Source organism: Aythya ferina (genome assembly GCF_964211825.1).
Source record: "Aythya ferina genome assembly, chromosome: 3".
Lineage (NCBI taxonomy): Eukaryota > Metazoa > Chordata > Aves > Anseriformes > Anatidae > Aythya > Aythya ferina.
Window position 1 is genome coordinate 11466608 of NC_140298.1, and position 21067 is coordinate 11487674.

The window sequence follows — 21067 nt, forward strand, 5'->3', positions numbered from 1 at the left end:
GTTTCTTACGTATATTTACAATGCACGAGTAACTTTACAGAGTGCTTCTACAGGAACATCCAGAAATGATCTCCCCACTGAGGTGACAAGGTGGCCACGTGGCTCATGGCAAGAAGGGCCCAGAACAGGCAAAAGCAGGGTGTGGTGAGGACTTGCTTCCCTCTTCTGCCATAACAAAGACTGAGGGCAAGCAGCTTGAGCCTTTTCTGTTCAGTGAAGACAACCTCTGGCAGATACGTGGTGGAGACGAGGAGCAGGTCTGCCTTACCAGCCTCCCCCACAGCTCCGGCCCTCCGCCATTTTCTTTCACCACAGGCGTGACAGGCCTGCGCCCTGTTTTGCACAAAGGCTCCCTCAGTTGTCAGTGCCAAGCAGACTCAAAAACCCATACGGTTTACATTTCCAAAATGCAGGAGCACAGATGACTTTGGAAAGATCCTCTTCCTCTGCTAGGTCCTCTTCCCCTCACTGCTAGCTCTCCCCAGCCAGCAAGCCAGGGCAGCTCCATGGGGTTAGTAGAGAACATAATTTCTTCTGGTCTACTGCTCAGAAGCCAGAGGGGGAAGGTTAAAGAGGGGTGGAAGGACAAAAAGAAGGCTGTAGGGCCTTCCAAGCCCACCTCCTTCATTGTCTCCCTGTATCTGATGGTGTTCCTGGCTCATGGAGCACCCAAGAAAGCAGAGGGAACGTGGATGGGCCCAGATCCAGGCATGGTGGCCAACACAACACACAGCTCATGTGGCAAAGCCCCAGAGATGGCCCAAAAGCAGGGAGTGAGGAGCAAAGCCAGCAGACCAAGTGAATCAGCAAGCATCTGAGGGAAAAGCTTCATCTTCTTTGGCTCAAATTCTTGGCTGGAGTATTATAGAGAAAACCTGAGTGCCAGACCCACACATGTGGCAAGCAACATGAAAACAGCGTGTGTGCATGCGTGGGATGACAGAAAGACAAACAGATACACAGCACCCTGCTATTAAAGAAAACAAAGCTCTGAGAGCCAGAGCTTGGGAACCTGAGTGAGAGTAAAGAGATGGGAGGCTGGCAAAGGAGAAGAAAGCCTCAAAAAAACCCACCCTGACGCCTGATGTGCTGCTTTCCCAAGGTACTGCAAATCAAAGAGGATTTCTTCTGGGAAGAACATGCTGTGTAGAAAGCCAGGTCCTTCTAGCAAAAACAGTCACAGCACTCCAGGAAAGCTTCCCTTTCCAAGGTGAGTGGCAAAGGCAACCCCAGCTAGTGACTCCTTGTGCAAAATTTTCTGTTTTCCCAAGCAAAGGTTCTGAACATGATCAAAATACATGGACTTTACCACTTACAAAGACCCTTGCAGGTAAGTAGGTGATTTATGACAAAATTGTACAGACTAGAAAATCACGGAAATGTTGAACACTACAGTTGCAGTGAAAACATTCATTCAGACAACCACAAACCAGCTCCCTCAGACAAGGCTCACAATGGCAATCGGGTTTGGATGCTGCCAAAAGTCATCTGATGCCCAGATACATGCACATACATGCATGCGTGTCCACTCGTCCTTTCCCACATTTTATTTTTGCCACACTATCTATGCAGCATTGCTGGCAGACAGTCCCAGGGTTGGAGTGGGAAGAAGAAAGAAGCAGGTGATTACTCAGCAATGGTTGCACACCCCTAGCTGTGACAGATAAGCCTAGGCAGCTGGAGAGGGACTATTACCTCCTGTAAATCCTTGAAGAAAAGGAACATGTTTTGCAGAGAGGATACTGAGGGCTGCTCTTGCAGGACAACATGAGTTGGTATAGCTTCAAGATGGGTAGGAGCTCTAACACAGGCAGAAAATTGACAAAAACAGGGGGATAAGATCCTGAGCTGGCACAGCTTAGTCCACCAGGCTGTCCTAGACACTTGCCACTGGTGCAGGAGCCCAGCAATGGCAAAGCCACATCCCTTGCCTCCAGCAAAGGGCACGTGTGCATAGATGATTACATAGGTCTCTTTCCTTCACTCCACCTTTAGAGAGAAGGATATAAAGGTGACAGAGGAAGGGATGGTATTTTACAGACTGTGCACTTCTCGTTGAATGTGTCCAGTGCTGAAACAGAGCAGAAGGCAATGTCGGTTTTGCTGTGCAGAAGTACAATTTCCTCTTCCCGGCACACCTCCAAACTCCAGCAGTGCCAGGGAGATGTCCGCTTATGCTGTGCTGGACAGAGATAAAGAAACAGAGATAGAAGCAGGCATGCCATTATTACACACTTAGTGAACAACTGGCTGCTGACAAGCAATGTGGCAATATACAATTATTGTATTTTTATAATGGCAAACTGAAATTTATAAAAGCAGTGAAAGTCATATGCATGAATTCAGAAATCTTGCTACAGAGCTCTTCACGCTTCAGAAAACTTGTGATGATCTGCCAGAATACGATCCTAATCTTTATTTTGAAATATTCACATGGATTTCAGGTGGGTTACATAAATTTCTGATGCATTTTGCATGGGCATCGAATATGGGATTTACATCAGAGTAACTGTAGGATGCATATGTGACAGAAGCCTTCCTAAGGGAACAATAATTGGCTGAGCTGAAATCCCCAAATTTTCAGGTGGAGATGTGTGCCCCCTGCCATCAGCCCAGCAATGGTGCTGCCGGGGGTTTGGTTATGGGGAGCACTGGGCACTCAGGAGAATTGCTTTGTAGCAGCTGCTGCAAATGAAATGTTTGCTTGGATTTTACTGTTATCAGACTGAGCGCTCAAGAGAAACTTAATTTAACCCATGCCCAGTTTCGCAGTGATGGATAGTGCTAGACAGGAGCCTTGCTTATGTGGAGCCTGTATTAATTATTTCTCTATTTGTGCGAAACACAGATGAATCACTTTCCAAAAAAGCCAACCTCATCTCCTGCGGCTGTACAGAGAGAAACGGGAATGGCTGGAAACACACCAGGTGCCTCCCCCCATCCCCTGGGTATTTCAGTGCAGTGATATCACCAGGACCCAGCCCTGCAGAGGTGGCCCCTGGCTGTTTCTGAGGTGAGCTTTTTACGTGGGCCTTCTCCTCCTGCTGCTGCAGGAAGGCACTTTATTATTATTATTATTATTATTATTATTATTATTATTATTATTATCATCATCATCATCATCATCATCATCATCATCATCATCATTATTAAGAATATAAGAATTACAGAATTAATAATAATAATAATAATAATAATAATAATAATAATAATAGTTTTTTCCTTAAAAGCCTGAAAAAGTAACATAACCATCTTCACCTGTCTTTAACTTCTCCATATTTCTTTCTCTCTGTATATCTCATATTTCAGTGTTACTTGGTGCACAGCCACCCTATCTCCTCCAAAGTCTTTGGAAGGATACTGACAACTCCCTTAATAACATCCTGCAGCTGAGGATTTCAGCTCACTTTGCAAATATCAGCTACCTTTTAGATACCACTCACCCCATGTTATCATCTTGGTTTGGGAAAAGCAGCTGAGGGGCAAAGCCAGGTTATCTGGCTGCTGGTGGAGAGGATGTCTCCTGCAGAGCCAGGAGCAGAACTCACGTCCTGAATTTATAACCTAATCTCAAGTACTATTCACAAAGTGTGTCTGAGGTTTATTCTTCTTGCCCAAGGGAATCTGCACCTCGTGCAGACTTGTCCTCCCTTGCCTGGAGGAAGGTGTCCACCCAGTGTGGACTTGGCACGGGCCTCTTCACGGTGGGAACACGGGGTAACCCACACCTCCCCTCTCCTGCTGAGTGTTTCCTAGCCTCCCCTCCCCCCAGGCTTGTAATTACAGAAGTGGAGGAAGATTTGCCTTTTTATTTTTCTCTTGGTCAAGTGTTTGAATTCTTCAGGCTCACGGATTGAGGGGGAAAAGTCCTCCCAGTGTAACTCCCTCTCTACTAGCTCCACCTGGAGGCTCCATAAAAATCTTTTTTTTTTTTTTTTTTTTTTTCATTGATTTATTTACCCATTTATTTAGTTTTATGGATTTAAGGCTGCCTTGGTGTTGAAAAACACTACTGCCAAAAAGCTTAATGCCTAACCTTCAGCATACTCAGGTCCTGAGACAAACCAGACAAAAGGAGCAGCCCTGGCCAGAGGGGCTGTGGAACAAGGAGTCGCAACTGACTGACACAACCCCCTGGGATGAGAGTATTTGCTCCAGAAGTCTGGTGTCACTCCAGGGATATGCCATTTGAGCATCCCTGGAAAAGGGGTTGTGTTGGAGGTTTGCTCTCATTACCAAAACAGCGTTGGCATTTCTGCTCTGTGAATGGTGCAGGTGAGATCTCCTGAATCTTCATGCATAAAAATCATGTTGGTGAGAAGTGTACGTGCATCCAAACAAGCTCCAGAAGCTGTCTCTGCTGCTGTCTGACCCATGAAGCAGAGCCAGAAGCACTATTTCCCATGTAGCTCAAAAATCCATTTCAAAATTGCTGTCCTTGACTCTATCCTGGCATAAATACCAGATTGTTCCATCACAAATTGTTCTTAGAGTAAAATCATATCAGGGATACATACACTGCCCTTTTCCAGAGCAGTCACTGATAATAATGAGTTGAGGAGGGCAGGGACCGTCCATGCCAGACCAGCTGAGAGCAGAAGCAGCCCTTCCACAGTCCTCCTTTCTCCAAGGCTTTCCTGCTTAGAAACCACCTGCACAACCACCCACAGCCCGTGGAGTTGTGCTTCTCACTCTTGCCACCCCAGGAATCTGCAGCTGGTTCCCCACCAGCAGATGTACCAGGAAAAACACTTCAGATGCATTTTGACTGACAGCCAGCGATGATGTGGAGAGAGCACCAGGAAGAGGGGATAAAGAAGGACCTCCTGTCAATAAGGAATGACAATTCTGAATTAGAAAATCACCCCAAAAGCTGGATGCAACGACCCAGCCAGAGCAGCACCAGAGTGATATGTAACAGGCCCAGCATGCTCCTAAGTCAGCTGCCAAATTTATTTTTTCTCCTCTAGCTGATAACGAATCCATGCTGGAAGCTCGTGCCCAGCCCTGCTGCTCTTGAACTCTGAGTCTGCAAACAGCTGTGCGGTGACAAGTCTGTTAGTTTAGGCTATTTTGGGAAGCAACCTGTGCTTTTTTTAGTCATGAAGCACATGAAAGGCACCACAGCAAAATTTGGATGCAATTTCACATCTTGAAATTGCCTAGACCTGCACTCCTTATCTTTTCCTGTCCTGACACCTGACACGGTGTAACCAGAAGCAGCACCCCTCTGGAGGCTCCCTGACCCCAAGCTGTCCTCTGCTGACCTCCTGCACATCCCCAGGGGACTCGGGCTGCCAGTGAATGTTCCTGAAGGTTCCTCAAAAAGCTGGGGACCACTCTCCTCCTGCTGCAGCTTCCGCTTCTTTACGAAGCTGGAGAGCAGCTGTCAGCCCAGAGATGTGCTCCCTTCTCCACAGCCAAAGAGGCGAGGTTTGGCCATCATCATGCGAAGGGAACGCACGATGTGATTGTGGACTAGGTGCTGCACACACCATTTGCCATGCTCCTCTACAAAGCTGACGCTTCAAAACGGTCAGAATGTTTTTCAGCCAAACAGGGTAGTTAACACAAAATAATTATTTGCATTTTGAGCTGCAAATAGTTATATTTACATAATTTCCACTTTCTTTTCATCTGAGCAGTCATCATACTCCGGGATTTGCTACTTCAAATGTAAAATGTCTTTTTTGAAACAGACAAACCAAATAAAAACATGGGCAGCAAGGGGAAAAAATATTGCTAACAAACTCTTTTCAGTAGAATTGTCCTAAGTTTTGTTAAATCAGGTACTTTGAGAGCATGCTGCATCTGTTTTACTTGCCAGAGTTTTTTTGCCTTACCTTATGCAATGCGAGATTCAAATCACGTTGATTTACTATGACATGATGCCTTATTTATAAGCCCAAAGTGTGAATCTTTATGGCGAGCATCAGCATAATGTTTAGATTCATTTATATGAAATAGAGTTTCTAGCTTCACCTGCAGTCACTGTGAAAAATAGCAAGAGGAGAAAAAACAACAATGCAAGAAAAACTGAAAATCAATTTTTTTTTGTTCATTGGGGAACAGCTTTATTTCTTCTCTCAAAGAATTCTTGCTGGGAATGGAAAGCTGTCAAGAAAGCAAAAGAACATCAGCTTTGCAGAACTGTCTTGATAAGCTTTCAATAGCACAGAGGGAGGATTTGGGATCCGCAGGGTTTTCCAGGTTCTTCTCATGCCAAACATCCAGGGACTCCCTGACAAAGCATGCCAGTCACGCAGAACAGCTTCCTCTCCTCCCTGGGAGCCTTTCTGCTGATGCATGAGCTCAGCCAGCAGCCCTGATGTTCTTAGCTGCTCTATCTAGAAACCTTCCAGGAGTGGGTTTTGCAATTCAAATCTTGATTTCCCCCGGGGTTCGGTTCTCAAGGAAGATTTATGTGTCCTCATCTTGGAGTTGCTGCTTGGAGCCCCAACTTTTGTTCTCTCGGGGAAGTAACCAAGCCAATAAGTGGAACTGAGATTCCTTGTTAGCCAGGAACTCTGTGTTTGCTGAAAGTACCCTCCTTGCTAACTGAAGAATGCCTTTTAACACTCATCCACTTAAAGTTGTTTAGAAGATAAAGGGGGTGTCTAAGGCTCAGTGGCTTTCGTAGACTCACTTAGGTCAGAAGCCACCCAGCCCAAACTCCTGCTGAACGCAAGGCCGACCTCTACCTGTCTGCCCAAGGCTACATCCAAGCTTCAACTCCTCTGTTTGCTCCAGTACGTGATCATCCTCAGACTTCATAACTCAGTTTCTGGTGTTCCAACCTGTGTCTGTTGCCTCTTGACCCTCAACTGCATGCTGCTGAGAGATCTGGCTCTGCTTTCTCTGCACCTGCCATTTTAGTAGCCGTTCTCCTGAGCCTTTCCTTCTCCAGGCTGAACGCCCTGTCTCTTCTCATACATCACAACCTCCAGCACATTACTACTCAAAAACATAATAATCCCAGGATAGGAATATCCCAATGAAAAGCAAGATGCAAGTTTCCTTTTGTACTAGAAAGCTGTAACAGCCTCTAAGCTAGAAGGAAAAGGGATGGCTACTACTCCTGGTTTCATGTTCATATTTTCATATGCCTGCTACAACAAGAAGAGCAAAGCTGCCTGCAGAAACACTGCACTGATTGGGGCTTTTGTCACTTTGCACAAGAGGTAGCTAACCATAGAGGGAGGAATCTCCCAGAAATCTAAAACCTAGAGGAAGTAGAACAAATGCAAACAATATCCGCCACTCACTAGTTTGAGAGTTTTGAGGTAGTAGGCTGGTAGTTAAGCATGTGGTCAATAAGAATTAGGAAGACTTCTGGAGTTATTTCACAGAAACATGGAAGAAATACAAACAGTGTTTAAAATTTGTAACATGAGATGAATCAATTTAGGTAGTGTTAACCTGAGAAGGCATGATCAGATAGTCTGTCAAGTGCTGAGGTCAATTATGCGATTGTTCTGACACACCAAGTGCTGTAAGCATCACTGGACATGAATATGTCTTCACCTGGAAGGCTGATTTAAAACAACCAACCAAAAAACAAAGAAAAAATACAACTTGGAAAGCCAGATCTTCACTTTCTTTAACAAAAAATTTCCCCGCATTGTAATAATTCTGTAGGTATGGCACAAAACATACCGCAGGATTTATCACCTTATTTATGATTTTCAGGCACGGCTCTGTACTTTTTCCTTTCATTAGCTCATAGCCTTTTCAAGCAGAGTTGTGTGAAGTATAGCTGTCCCCTGTAACATTCGCTGTAAAGCACACTGCTTTAAAACAAGATGCATCATGGTAATTACTGGCATGAACACCTTTGGTCCCTTGGCTCATGTTGAAATTAAATTTCACTGACTCGGTGTGCAGCACCAGAAGGCACTTGTCACATTGGCAGCTTTCCTTACTTCCCTAATTCCTGTAGGAGTTCCCAAATTGTCATGAAAAGAGACATACAAAATTTGCTTCTCAGCTTTGCTCCATTTTCTGAAATGCTTGTTTTTTCCCTTTCAACTGATTATGTTTAGTACTTCTTTGCAACATGTCATCATTTAATTTAGCAACTACAGCAGCATTACAAGAGCAATTTATTTTAAGGATTAGCTTACCAGTGTTTGCTGATGTATTTTATATTCCAATTAATAAATCCCCAAAGAAACCACTTCTTTTGCTTAGAATACATAAAGGCTTTTAGATCTGGTATTTTTTCCTTCCCTCTCTAAAATGGTTATTTCTTCAATCCTTTGTTTTGGTTTGTTGTCCTTAACTGATGGAAATGAGATGAATCCAGCTGTGACAGACTCAAGATTTACTTCAGTACAAGACATATATTGGAACAGGGCAGACAAAAACTTAGCACCAACATCGTTTAAGCAAAAATCCCATTACCATGAGAGTTTGTACTCTGCAAACATGGTGGGACGTACTTGGTGCTCAGAAAACAAGTAGAACACAGAGCGCATCTAAGAAATTCCCTGAACAAACCTAGTCCAAATCTTGTAATACATAAGGTGGGCTACTACACTAGATACAGACAAAACAGGAGTCTAGAGGAGTTGCAGAAACATTCACTTGTGTTTGCAAAGGAATAATTACAGTTCAATATGTTTGAAATAGCTTCCTGCAGTGAAGTGGTTGGAGGCTGCAGTAAGAATTCTCAAGCACATGTATTAACCTTTCTTGCCCTTAACCAAGTGAGGTTCCTGTCTCCTGGGACAAAAGGCTCTGATTGCCTTTGAAGCCACTGAGCTACAGTACTAAAACTGCTTTTGAGCTATAGTGCTGGAGTATAAATCTGCCTTCAGGCTTTCATGTCTAATGTTGATATACAGTAATTTTGCCTGGGAGAGACAAATGGAAGTGTGAATTACCAACAAAGTTCTCAACTTATGCTTGAGAACTTAAAAAATAAAATTTAATAACCTATTTAAGAACATAAGTAAAGTTGTACTATTAAATTCTACCTACCTAAAACATGCAAATAAAGTCCAACAGACTACTCTTAGACATTATTTGATTAAGCGTCTTTTAATACTTTTATTGACAAACATTGTAAGCATGACCAGAGTGAACAGTATATATTTGGAGTCTGTCCAGTGATAGACTTGTCACTGAACTACCAGTTCAAGGAGAACTACTGGCATTTTAATTTCCTTCCCAGTTGAGCCACAGGATGCTGAAGTGATGAAAGACCAGGATGTGTTCCGATAGTGCCAGATTCTAATCAAAACTGAAGTTGTGCGTCACTAGCCAAGGCAGAGGCAAACAATTACTCAATTATTTTATCATACACAGAAAGCAACTAGTATTGAACAGACAAAGTTTGGTCAACAAACTAGTTTCACTTATTTAATCTTTTTCGCTAAGAACTCAATAGGCACAATAGTACCAGTGAGCATATGAACCTTAAAATGCACAATTGCCACAGACAGTTGACTTGAATACAGTAATAGTGTTGGTAGCAGACTTAGAGACGACTTTTAGATTCTGCCACTGTCAAGTGATCTTGTATTTCTGGATCAGCTAGTCATGCACTAGAGAGGAATTCCACAGCAGTCTCCTTCTCTTCAGTTAACTCCTTAGCAGTCAGATCCATCTTCTCACGAGAAAAATCGTTAATAGGAAGACCTTCAACAAACTTCCAGGTCTTGTCCTGTTTGGGGAAAAAGAAAAGTCCTCCTCATGAGAACAAGCTTCACTCAGTGTGCACAAAGGAACCTTTACAGTCTACAAACTACAGAGAACTAAGTGTCACCTTTGAGGAGAGTTTTCAAATTGGCTAATTTAGAACTAGCTTGCTCTTAATGATGTACAACACTGATTTTGCACTTTAGTAAAGGTGGTAAGCATTGTTCACAGCTACCTGAAAAATCCTATTTTCCTGCTGTTGGATAAAGATCTGAACTTGTGAAAGAATTGACTGGTTTTTCAAATGTGATCTATGCAGTCAGAAGCAGTTTACAACAAGTGAATTTTGTATTCAGATAAGGAATATTACCAGCAGTAGCTAGTCATGTCAGATTGCTTTGCTGTACTTATTTGACAACTACTTCCAAAACAGTGAACAGCAGTCCCCTCTGTGAAAGACTGCTAAAACCCTCACGTCCCAGCCACTGCAGTTCCATACCAAAAGCATTGCTGTTAAAGCAGCTCCTATGACAACTTAACTAGAACTTGCAGAAAATGCTTAGATGTAAATACAGACAAGTTACCTTGATCACAACAGGGAATGAGTACAGCAAGTCCTCAGGAACACCATAAGAATTGCCATCAGAAATGACTCCCATAGAAACAAATTCTCCCTGAAGAGAACAAAAAAAAAAAATTTCACTGCTAAAAGCAAGCAAAATTTTAACTTCCAATATATTGCACCTCCTGACAGACTAGAAGAGAGTTTGATTATTTCTCTCAACATACATAGATGCCTGAGGTCAACAAAAGACACCGGCATGTAATCAAAGCATCAGGCAAACAAGGACTTACTCAAGAGTTACATCTTACCGCTGGAGTGCCAAACCAGATGTCCCTCACATGATCACAGATAGCTTTGGCAGCTGACATTGCACTGGACAGCTTCCTAGCCTTTATAACGGCTGCTCCACGTTGCTGAACAGTCTGCAATTAAGAAAATAAATAAATTATAAGCAGCAGAATCACAGTTTGGTCTAACTGTTGCTAGTGAACGCCATACGGAAAGTCCGCCTTCCAAGCGTGATTTAATTTCATCAGTCAAGATGCTGTTCTATCAGTAAACGAACATGGCATACAATGCAGAAATACTATTAAGAGTTTTGCTAAGACAAGAACATGATGGAATATTTCAAAGGCTTGCTCACTTCTTTATATCTGCTCTAGTGTTAGCAGCCCACTAACTTCTCTTACTAACCAGATCGTTCAAGCTTTTACCATCAGGAGACTTCAAGCATGTCAGTTGTAACAGATTTCTTAGAGCCTCATTGGGAATTTGGGTTTTTAGCTGAATGCTAACATGGACTGCTTGATGGTCTCAATCCTGTGGTACTTAATGCATAAAATTCATGTAGTCCCTGAAGATTCCTTCAGCCCCTCCTTATCTTAGCCAAAGTATATTAGCACAGATCAGCATTACAGTGTACCTAGAATGCAACACCAGTATCTCACTGTACTTTGCTTGGCCAAGACAGGATCAAGGACATGGCAATAAGAAACTCCTGTAACAGGTTTCTGCTTACATTCTGGCTCATGAACTTTGGTTGCCAGCATACAATCATTTTTTCTGTATCAGCAAACATGGAGCAGAATAAGCTGTACCCAAATCAAGATCGGAGAGAGCACAGTCATATGACAAAACACACCCCAAGCCGCACACTAAACGCATCTTGGCTAAGAAGTAGAATTTGGCTGTCAACACACCAGTAACACTGCAATACCAACCAATGGACATCCGCTTGGGGCCATGTTGAAAGGCTTTAGTAATTCTCCTCCACTTTATATTGCAGTTAGGTAGACTGTTCTCTGGCTATTACTACCATTATTTTGTTTTAATACCTTCATTTTTTACTAACCCACGTTAAAAGACTTGCACGTTTTCCTTTTTTTTTTTTTTTCCCCTCCAGATTTGGTAGGTGTTGATGATGAGGCCATAGATTCTGTTTTGAAGGGGCGGAAGAGGGAATGGGGTGCACCACACACACAGTAGGGAGGGCTGCTAGCTTTTTTTGGTGGCTGGGTGGGAAGCAGCCTGCTTTATCCACAAAACCACTACAGTGAGCTGCCAATAGTGCTTGTGTGTCAGATCAGTTGCGCCTAAATTATGACCAATTTTTTTTTTTTGGTGAATCATTTGAGCAATCTAAGTGGATTTTTCTAGTAGTGTTTACACAAGTTTCACAATGCCTTGAATTTTCAAGAGCAAATAACTGATTAAGACAAACTATCTGAAGATGATTTACTCTAGATAAACGGATATTCTGAGACAGAAAGAGCTTGGTGGACCAAGTCAGTTAGGTACATAGTTTATAGTTTTGTGTGAAGTTCAGAGAAAGCAGAAGCACAGAAGGTTCTTTTTAAAAAATAAATAAATAAAAAATCAAGATCTTACCAGGATAAAGTCTCCCTTCAGCCAGCTGTCATCTTTTATCGCTTCATAAACTCCAACTTCCTTCCCTTTCACATTTACCTTCGCATGGTTAACATCTGGATATTGAGTGGAGGAGTGGTTGCCCCAGATGATGACATTCTTCACATCATTAGAAGTCACACCAAGTTTGAGAGCAATCTGATTGGAAATTAAAGATGTCCACTGCATTAGCTTAAACTTCTCAATTCACAAACTTCTTTGAGAGCACTGCTGTGCTTGTATTTCGCAGACACAACAGAAAGCATTCTACTTTGAAAAGGTTCTTTTACCTGAGATTTAGCTCTGTTGTGATCCAAGCGAGTCAAGCAGCTGAAGTTCTCCTTTGGTATTGACGGGGCTGACTTCGATGCAATCAGGCAGTTGGTATTTGCTGGATTCCCAACTACCACAACCTTAAAAAAAAAAAAAAAAAAAAGGGAAGGAGAATTGTAGAATGATGAAGCATCAAAAAATGTACTTAGTCAGAAATACTATTTCTGCAAAATAGCTCCTTCAAGTGAAATACAAAAACACTGTATATAGGGAACTGCTTTGCCTTTGACACAACCATGTCTTGGTCTTCTTCAACAAGATTGTTTTATAAGTGTTGTTCAGTCACTGAGTCTTCTATATGCACACAGGAAAAAAATAGCAGGTATTTCCTTTACAATTTGACAAATGTGAAAGAACATGACTTCCAGAGAGGTCTGCACACTGCCCCACAGCCTGGATTCAAATTCCATGCTACCGGATTCACAAAAACCATGACATACAGATACTAGTCAGCCAACAGGAAATTCACTATCACCTTAAAAACTGTTCATAGACTGGCTGTCACTGCTTTATATAATTGCTTTATAATTAGAAAGTCAGAACAGTTGCTTATCTCAGCGTTCATAGACAGAAGTAAAATATTGCCTGAACTTAGATCGATTTATTACAATGGGAAAACTGATTTTTATGCACCCTTCATCTACTAATATGCCTCAAATGATTAACGTCCAGCTCCATATAATCTCAATCACACAAGCTAATCCACAAACCTTCCTTTGTATTTCCCCCTTTTGAAAATAAGTTCAGTAAATTTTCCATTACTCTGCAATAGTTATATTGATAGTTTTTATTCCAACTGTATAAAGCAGCAAACAAGTCTTTAGAAGCAGTAGGAAGTTCATCAGCAGAGGAAGTAGACATTAAAAAGTCAGTTACAAAGCACAGTTGGAGTCTGGGTCTGAGATTAAGAGCAGTAGGAGAGCAGCCACATGATCCCATTAACTGTGCTGAAGCGATCTGAGAGAGAACAATTAAAAGCTTCCAATGCTCCAAAGACCAAGTTGCAAACAACTAAAATAAAGCCATTTTTTGTGCAACTGTAATTCCATATTGACACTGGAGTTAAGGGTCATTATGTTAAAGCCACAGACAGATACAAAGTAGGCAGCTGCATGCAGATAATACAGTTCTCCCAGAGAACAGAGAACAAGCAGAATACTTTTTTAAAATATAGACTTTTATTTATTCATTTAAGAATTGCTGGTAACCACTCCAGAGTATGTGTGCAATATAGCAATACAGTGTAAGACTTACCTTCTCCACTGAAAGAATTAGGGACTAAACCATTTACCTATTTAACATATCATATCTCAAACCTTGACTGTGGTATATTCTCCATGGCTTAAGAAAAGGAATGCCTGCACTGAGTAGGCTCCAACTTGCACAGTACCATTTCACAATGTGTTTAGACCTCTAAGTAACTCAGTGAAGAGTTAATTTTTAAAATTTAGTTTCTGTATTTACCTTGACAGTCTTTTTGGCATACTTGTCCAAAGCTGCACCCTGAGACTTGAAAATTTTCACATTTGCTTTGAGTAAATCCTTCCTCTCCATGCCCTCTCTCCTTGGCATGGAGCCAACCAAAATTGCTATGTCAAGGTCTTTGAATGCAACTTCCTCCTTGTCTGTTGGAATGACCTCTAAAAAAAGGAAAAGGGAAAACAAGAAGTCTGAGTAAGATAAATACTTATGGCAGAGCATTAATGGGGTTATTCCTTGGTTCATAAATAATATTTAATGCAATCTGAAAACAGCAGCACCTTTCCTTTCCAAAAATACAAATACAGTCATTTAGCCTTAAAGCCAAAGATTAAATACATGCTAGTCAACAGTTTCTATATACAAATATTTAAAACTATAAATTCTAAGCACAGGAGAAAGATGTATATTAAAAGATACCTTTTGTTTCTCTCTAAATACATACGTGTATACATATTTATAAATACATATGTATACACACCTATGTATATACGTTGCTCTTCACTGTTGCCAAAATAATTTACAATGTAAAGAACCAAGTACCAACATAAATGAGGTTTTCCTTTACCTTTAACAACAATTCAAACTGAAGAAGGTTTGATTTGTACAAAAGCTGGAAGGTACATGTTCTTCAAATAAGTACTGCAATAATTACTGTAGCATCTATTGGCTCCCTTTCTTCTGCTTGTTTAGAACAGATGAATTTGCTTATGTGACTTGAGGAGCAATTTCTCAGTTTGTGTCTTTGTAAAGAAGGTATTTCTAAAGAATAGCTTTTTCATTTGGTAGAAGCATGTAGCCATAGCCAAAGATTCAAAAGTTATTTCACCTTTAGGCCAGAATACAATGTAAATGTAGAGGTTACTGATGATTTGTTGTACACGCTAACTACTGAGGTTTAGATTACGTAAACCAAAACTCAAGATATCTACTTAGTCAATTTATGCACTTCCTGACATTCTTTCTAGCATGCAGCCTAAGTCAAATGAATTCAACTTCCACAAAATACAAAACCAAGAAAAGCATCGTCCAAATATTTCTTCCGGTTATCACCATTTAAAGGAACTTATAAATCCAGTAGCTATGTTAAAACATCTTGTAAGTATAAGAAAATGTAAGAAAAACTTGTTTTGTCCACCTCTCAGCAGCGGCAGGGCGCAGTCTTGCAGCTCCATCACTACACCTTCCAGAACAGTCATCATGGGGGTGATATCCAGCAGCACGAGCACAAGCGGCTGTAAAGGAACAATTGAATACGAATTGGTCAGAGTCAATCTGTTACAAAGACTGAGTTTTCACATGTATTTGAGATAACAGGACAAATTATCTAGTGCAAGGGGTATCAACTTCAAATCTATTTACACAAGCTGAAAAACTTCACCACAAACAACTACATAAGCTTGCCTAACAGAGCAGGACTCTTGTTTCCTACAGAATAAACTGCTAACGTATTGGTAAAACAGAGTGCCTACAAAAAAAAAAAAAAAGCCTCTGACAGCTCTGCCTGCAGAACTCTGCAGTTTTGATATTATTCATTAGTGCACAGCAGAGAGAAGCGAAAATTTAGTTGACATTTACCTGTTCTTTGCCAAAGACATCTCCCTTGGCAATACTGTAGAGCAGCGAGTAAGCAATCTGCCCAGCGGCACCAGTCACCAGGACTCTGATAGGTTCACCCTGGAAGAAAGTTGGGAAGACTTAACCACAGCCACACGGTGCAGGCTTACACCACCCCTGAGCAGTAAAAATTAAGTTACTACAGAAATAAGGTTAAGATTATTTAACCAAAATCGTGTGCCCAAATGTGGACCAAGGCCAGCTCCTGGAGTCACGCTGGAACCACCAGCAACTTCTCTACTTGCCTGTACAGAACCAAACCACACTTTCAAAAATATCCCCAAGAAGAAATGCTCTTGGAAAAGCTCCTAAAACGCCAGGAATAACAATCTGAAAAACTCTGCATGCCTTTTAACAGTGTTATATTTTTTAGCATAAGGTGTTTGCAACACGTACCCACTCATTAGACTACCCACTTATGCTTTAACCTCATTGCAGAAATTTCATAAGCTGTTGCACTTTGCCAGTTTTCAGACTCTTACAATACTGAGGGTTGATTTTATTAAGCATTTTGAATGCTTAGTTGCAACCAAAGACTTGCTGAATGCCATAAGCCAAGGGATCTGTTGGACTTAAAAACTAACACCTCTGTAAACTGTTACACAGCAATTAACAAATCCACAGACAAAAGCTACATTATGGACAAATAAAGATGCTAATATCCATGGTATAACTGTCCATTATTAAAGTAACCAAAAACTCCAAGAACACTGTGCCAACACACTGCTATATTGTAACTAACAAAAAAACACCCAGAAGGCTTACTCAGCAGCAAAAGTCCATTTTGTTAATCAGAACCAGGACGCTGGGAACTCCAGAGGCTAGTTAATACTGAAAAGGCAAAACATGCCAAAGGCTGTTGTTCATAATCTGATATTCTTTAAGCCTGCTTTTTGCATCTCCCTTCTTCTCTAGAGGCATTACAGCTGGGGTAGGCTGTGCTAAGACAGGAACAAGCAGACTCTGACCAGTCTGCTGGAATTACACACTCAATTTTTTTTTTTTTTTCCAAATAATTAAAAGATGATTGTTTGAGTTACAGGCAAATCACTTTACACATTTAATTATGCCTGAAGTGATTTAGTTGCATGCTGGGTTACATTACAAAGTACAGCTTGCAGACTACAGGCAGTTGTTTCGCTTAGCACTGGGGAAGCTGCAGCTAAAATACCAAATCCAGTTTGGGGGCCCTGAATTTCAGAGGGATGCTGAAAACCAGACAGGGTCCAGGCAAGCGTGACTTGGATGGCTGGAGCCCAGCGCTCACGTGCTCTAAGATGATGCTGAGGAAGCTGCACATAGTCTGGAAAGGTAGAGGACACGGGGTGCTCCAACAGCAGCCTAACATTGCTTCGAGGAGGGTTACAAAAATAACGCTGCCAAATGCTTCTTGGTAATGGCAGGTGGCAGAAAAGGAGGCCACAAATTGCAGCTTGGAAGGTTCAGTGTGGACATCAAGAGAAAAATTCTTGGCTAGGGGGAAACTGCTGCACTGGAACAAGGTACCCTGAGAGCTTGTGCAAACTTCACCCTTGGTGCTTTTCAAGATTCAGATGAAAAAGCCATGCAAGGCCCGATTTAACAGCAGCAAAAGATTTGCTATCGGGCTGCAGTGGACAACCTCCAGACTCAGAGCAAGGCAGAGGTCAGACTGGATGACCTCTAGACATCCTTCCCAACAGCATTCCTGCTATGAATACTTATAGGGAGATGATTTGGGGATTTGAGTATATAGTCCCTGCAGTAGTTACCAGCCAAGCACAGCTGCATCAAGCTAGCATTAGATAACCACAAAAATGAGGCCACCCAGAAGCCATCCCATTCTACCCCATAATAGGTAAAATGAGAGCAGAAGTGATCAAGTTACTACTACCGAACACACAGATGCAGAACGCAATGTGATTTCATCCTTGTTATGCATTAAACTCTTCAAATATTTAATTAAATAGCTGCCAGCTATGGTGTTGAACTGCATTGATTTCTTTTGAACCTGCCCTACTGGGAGCCTCAGACCTCGCCAAAATGAGGTAAAGAGAGAGGAAGGAAGAGAAAACCAGTTCTTCTCATTTTAAAATCTCAAAATGTGTTTCAGTGCACTGAAGTAGGTAAGTTACACCCTACAAATGTACTACAATGTCTGAATGATGATGGGCAGCACAGACTAAGCAGGTTTAGCAGCCAACATTTCCAGGTGTTTTTCAAGAGAACCTACATTTTATTTAAGCAAATTGAACAATGAATGCCATTTTAGGGCAGCTAATCATATTAGTTTAGAAAATATGTGCTGGAAAAATTACTGTGTTGCAAGAACTCGGCCCAGTAAAATCCTGTCTCAGTAGCAAATAAAAACAAATCCTGTGTTACACTTGCTATGCCAGAACTCAGGGCAAAACCCGCAGAAGGCATTTTCTTGGTGTTACATGGTAGCTTAAATCAACAATGAATTTCCATGAGAATTTCTGCTGAAATAGAAGACTAAGAAGTTAGGCTCTTTCTCCTTCGCAAACTGTGAGCCAATCTACACCGGTGTCACAAAAGGTGAACAAATTCAACAAGAGTTTTTTCTACTGTATGCTTTCCACTTTATATGTTAATGGGATTTAAACATAAAAAAATTTCAATAAATCCACTAACATTATGCTACATATTTAGCACAGCAACGGAACAGGAAGATAAAAAATGCCAGAAATAGGTCTATTTTTTCCTGAGACAGACTTAGCATTTAGCCTTGTTAAAAACCCTCAATCTGACGCAGATCCACCCTCTCACAAAATAATGTTTGCTACCATCCTTCCTGTTGTCCTCCCTCTATTTTGGGCTGGAAGAAATGCGACAGCTAACAAAGTGAGGAGTATTGCCTATTTAGTTTTTTTCTCTCCAAGCCCTCAGTACACTGGATTCACATAGAAGCTCTCCCATCAGTGACTGTGAGTGGTAAGCAAAGAAATGTTCATGCTTTCTCAATTTCAGAAGCTGGATTAGCAACCCAGAAGTGTGTTTCTTACAAAAGCAAAACAAAGTTAACTCTTCCTAGAAAACTTATGCCACATCACATCTAAGAACTGGTAGCACTGAGCATCTGAAGCTACTTTTGGGGTAGGGAGCTTAGAGAACTATGCAGCTCTCGAGCTGACAGCTTCTCTGCGTGGCAGTTGTAGGTGCCACACATTTGTGTTCAGGCACTTTAATCCGTGACTTGGCTCCTGCGCTGGGCTCTGACAAGAATACTTTCATGCTTTGGTAACTGCAGAGGTGACCTTTATTCGCTCTCAGGTAGACATGAGCTAGAGAAAAAAAAATATAACAAATCTAACTGAGCTATTTAATTCCAAGTTTTTTTTCCACTCTGCATAAATCAGACATGTAATTTAAGAGTTTTAAGAAACAAAGAGAACAATCATAAAAAGGAAGCAAAAAAGTGTAAATATCGCAACCCTAGATGCGTTTGTCCTAATGTTCTAATTCAACAATCATGTAGGATCCCCTCCACCTCCAAATCTTCACAGACAGAAGCGAAGATTCTGTTACCAAATGATTGAACTGTGGGTTTAACACCTCTCCCAATCCGACTTTGGCTTAAAAACTCCATGCCTAAATTATCTTTGTGATTACTGCTGATATCAGCAGACCTAAAATACCAGTGCCATACATGACAATAGCACTACACTGCAAAACTGATCAGCAGGTTACAAAGTTTGGTTAAAGAGCAATATTAAATAGCCCACTATACACCAGGTGTGCGAACGAGAAAAATCCATGGCCTGTTTACACAACTCGTGGACTTTGCATTACTAATTGCAATTACAAAAGAACTGAATAAGCATTATTGCTGCTACACTTGACTGTCTGTAACACGCCATCAACTTAACGTTTTTCCTGTCAATGCTAACGAAGCTCTCCCACCTTGCTTGACAAGAACGCTCCAAGCGTACCAGTGAGCTTAACTAACTGCACCGCCTCAGAAACGTGGGGCCTCCCTTTGTGCCCCCACCGCAGCAGGGAGGCACTCACAATAAATCTGTCTGGAAATGCAGCAGAAGGAATCAAGACAGCCGTGTACTTTAGTAACCCAGCAGCGCTGTGGTTCACAGAGAGTTCCAAAGGAATTCTTTCCTTCCCAAGTGACCTTCAGGAAGGTGCCCTTAAAAACATCTTTCCGTTTCATTTAGCTAACAGCAGTCACATCAATAGACAGAAGATTTTGTTTCAGAGGTTTGGAGCCTCTGCCCAACAGCAGAAGAATAACTAGAACACTGAAAGAACAAAAAGAGCAATATTCTGAAAAGCCTGAGCACCAAAGGAGCATCTTCAAGTAGGAGACCCTTTGAAGACCAACAACCTCATGGCAGCCAGCGTTTTGAAAGCTTAAGTGCAAAACAGAACATTTTGACTTGAGGTCACTCCTGACAACCCATATATTGAGTAAAAAAACAAACAACAAACAAACAAACAAAAAAAGAGTAAAAAGGTAGAATAGACAAAGTTTACAGCCTTATGTAATCTATGTAGCTAGACAGGTTAGCTTTCTAGGACATAGCTAGAAAGGTCACTTAGACATCTTTTTTGTAGATAAGTATCAAAATTAAATGTTTGAACGAGAAGGTATAATAGCTAGGAGAAAAAGCGAAAAGAAACACTCAAGATTATAAAGAAAAGCAAGGTCTCTGCACAAGACGCGTGCACGTACATACAAACCCAAGCACCCCCCTTCATCCATGCACCCTCAGGGCAGAGCCGGAGAAACTCCTTGAGGACTCGCAGAGCCTACACGAACCCCCGGACCTCGGCATTTCCCCTTCAGGAGACCGCCGCAGCGGCCCCGGGGGACGCCCCACAAAACCCGCAGGCTGTGGGAGCGACCGCGGGGCCCGAGACACGGCGAGGGCCTGGGGGGATTCGCCACCACACGGCCACCTCCGCCTGAGGGAGCCAACGGCCCCTCAACGGCCCTCAACGGCCCTCAACGGTCCCTCAACAATCCCCAATGGCCCCCCAACGGTCCCCAACGGTCCCCAACGGTCCCCAACGGTCCCCAACGGTCCCCAACGGTCCCCAACGGCCCCCCAACGGCCCCCCAACGGCCCCCCAACGGCCCCCCGAGGCACCGACCATGGCTGGGAGCGGCGGGCCCGGCAACCTCGAGGTCACCTCTACGACGCGACTGCGACCGCCGGCAGCGCCGCGCTGAGGTACAGCGGCAAGGGGCGGGGCGCGCCGCCCCGCGCGGCCGCCTGGGGGATGTAGTCTGGCGCCCCGCCGCCTTCAGCGTGTGGATGCCGGGGAGGAACTACAACTCCCAGCGTGCCTCGCGGCACGCGCGCCAAGCCCCCCGACGCGATTGGCCCGCCGGGCTCGTTCATTGAGGGGACGCTGCTCCGCGGAGGGGGGGGGCAGCAGGCGGTGGATGCGCATGCGCGCCGAGGAGACGCGGGACAGGGGGTTAGGGCAGCGCGGGCGGAGACGTGCGCGAGGCACGCCGGGAAATGCCCGGCCTGGAAGGAGGGAGGGGCGCGGTCACCGCGCATG

General features: G+C 42.7%; 1 protein-coding gene across 1 annotated transcript; it reads right to left on the reverse strand.

Moving 5' to 3' along the window:
- Nucleotides 1-9026: 9026 nt before the first annotated feature.
- Nucleotides 9027-20970, reverse strand: MDH1 (malate dehydrogenase 1). The gene is made up of 9 exons (XM_084516127.1): nt 20651-20970; nt 15503-15601; nt 15063-15159; nt 13910-14085; nt 12403-12525; nt 12095-12271; nt 10516-10629; nt 10227-10316; nt 9027-9667 (listed from the first exon to the last, which is right to left on the reverse strand). Exons 1-9 carry the CDS (start codon nt 20651-20653, stop codon nt 9542-9544), a joined length of 1005 nt encoding a protein of 334 aa, XP_084372253.1. The 5' UTR covers nt 20654-20970; the 3' UTR covers nt 9027-9541.
- Nucleotides 20971-21067: the final 97 nt, after the last annotated feature.

What these genes read in the sequence shown, in the direction of transcription:
- MDH1 (XM_084516127.1), bottom strand. An exon ending in ATGTCTTTGGCAAAGAACAG is followed by an intron (nt 15,160 to 15,502) that starts GTAAATGTCAAC and finishes GTTCCTTTACAG; the next exon opens with CCGCTTGTGCTCGTGCTGCT. An exon ending in TCTGGTTTGGCACTCCAGCG is followed by an intron (nt 10,317 to 10,515) that starts GTAAGATGTAAC and finishes TGTTCTCTTCAG; the next exon opens with GGAGAATTTGTTTCTATGGG.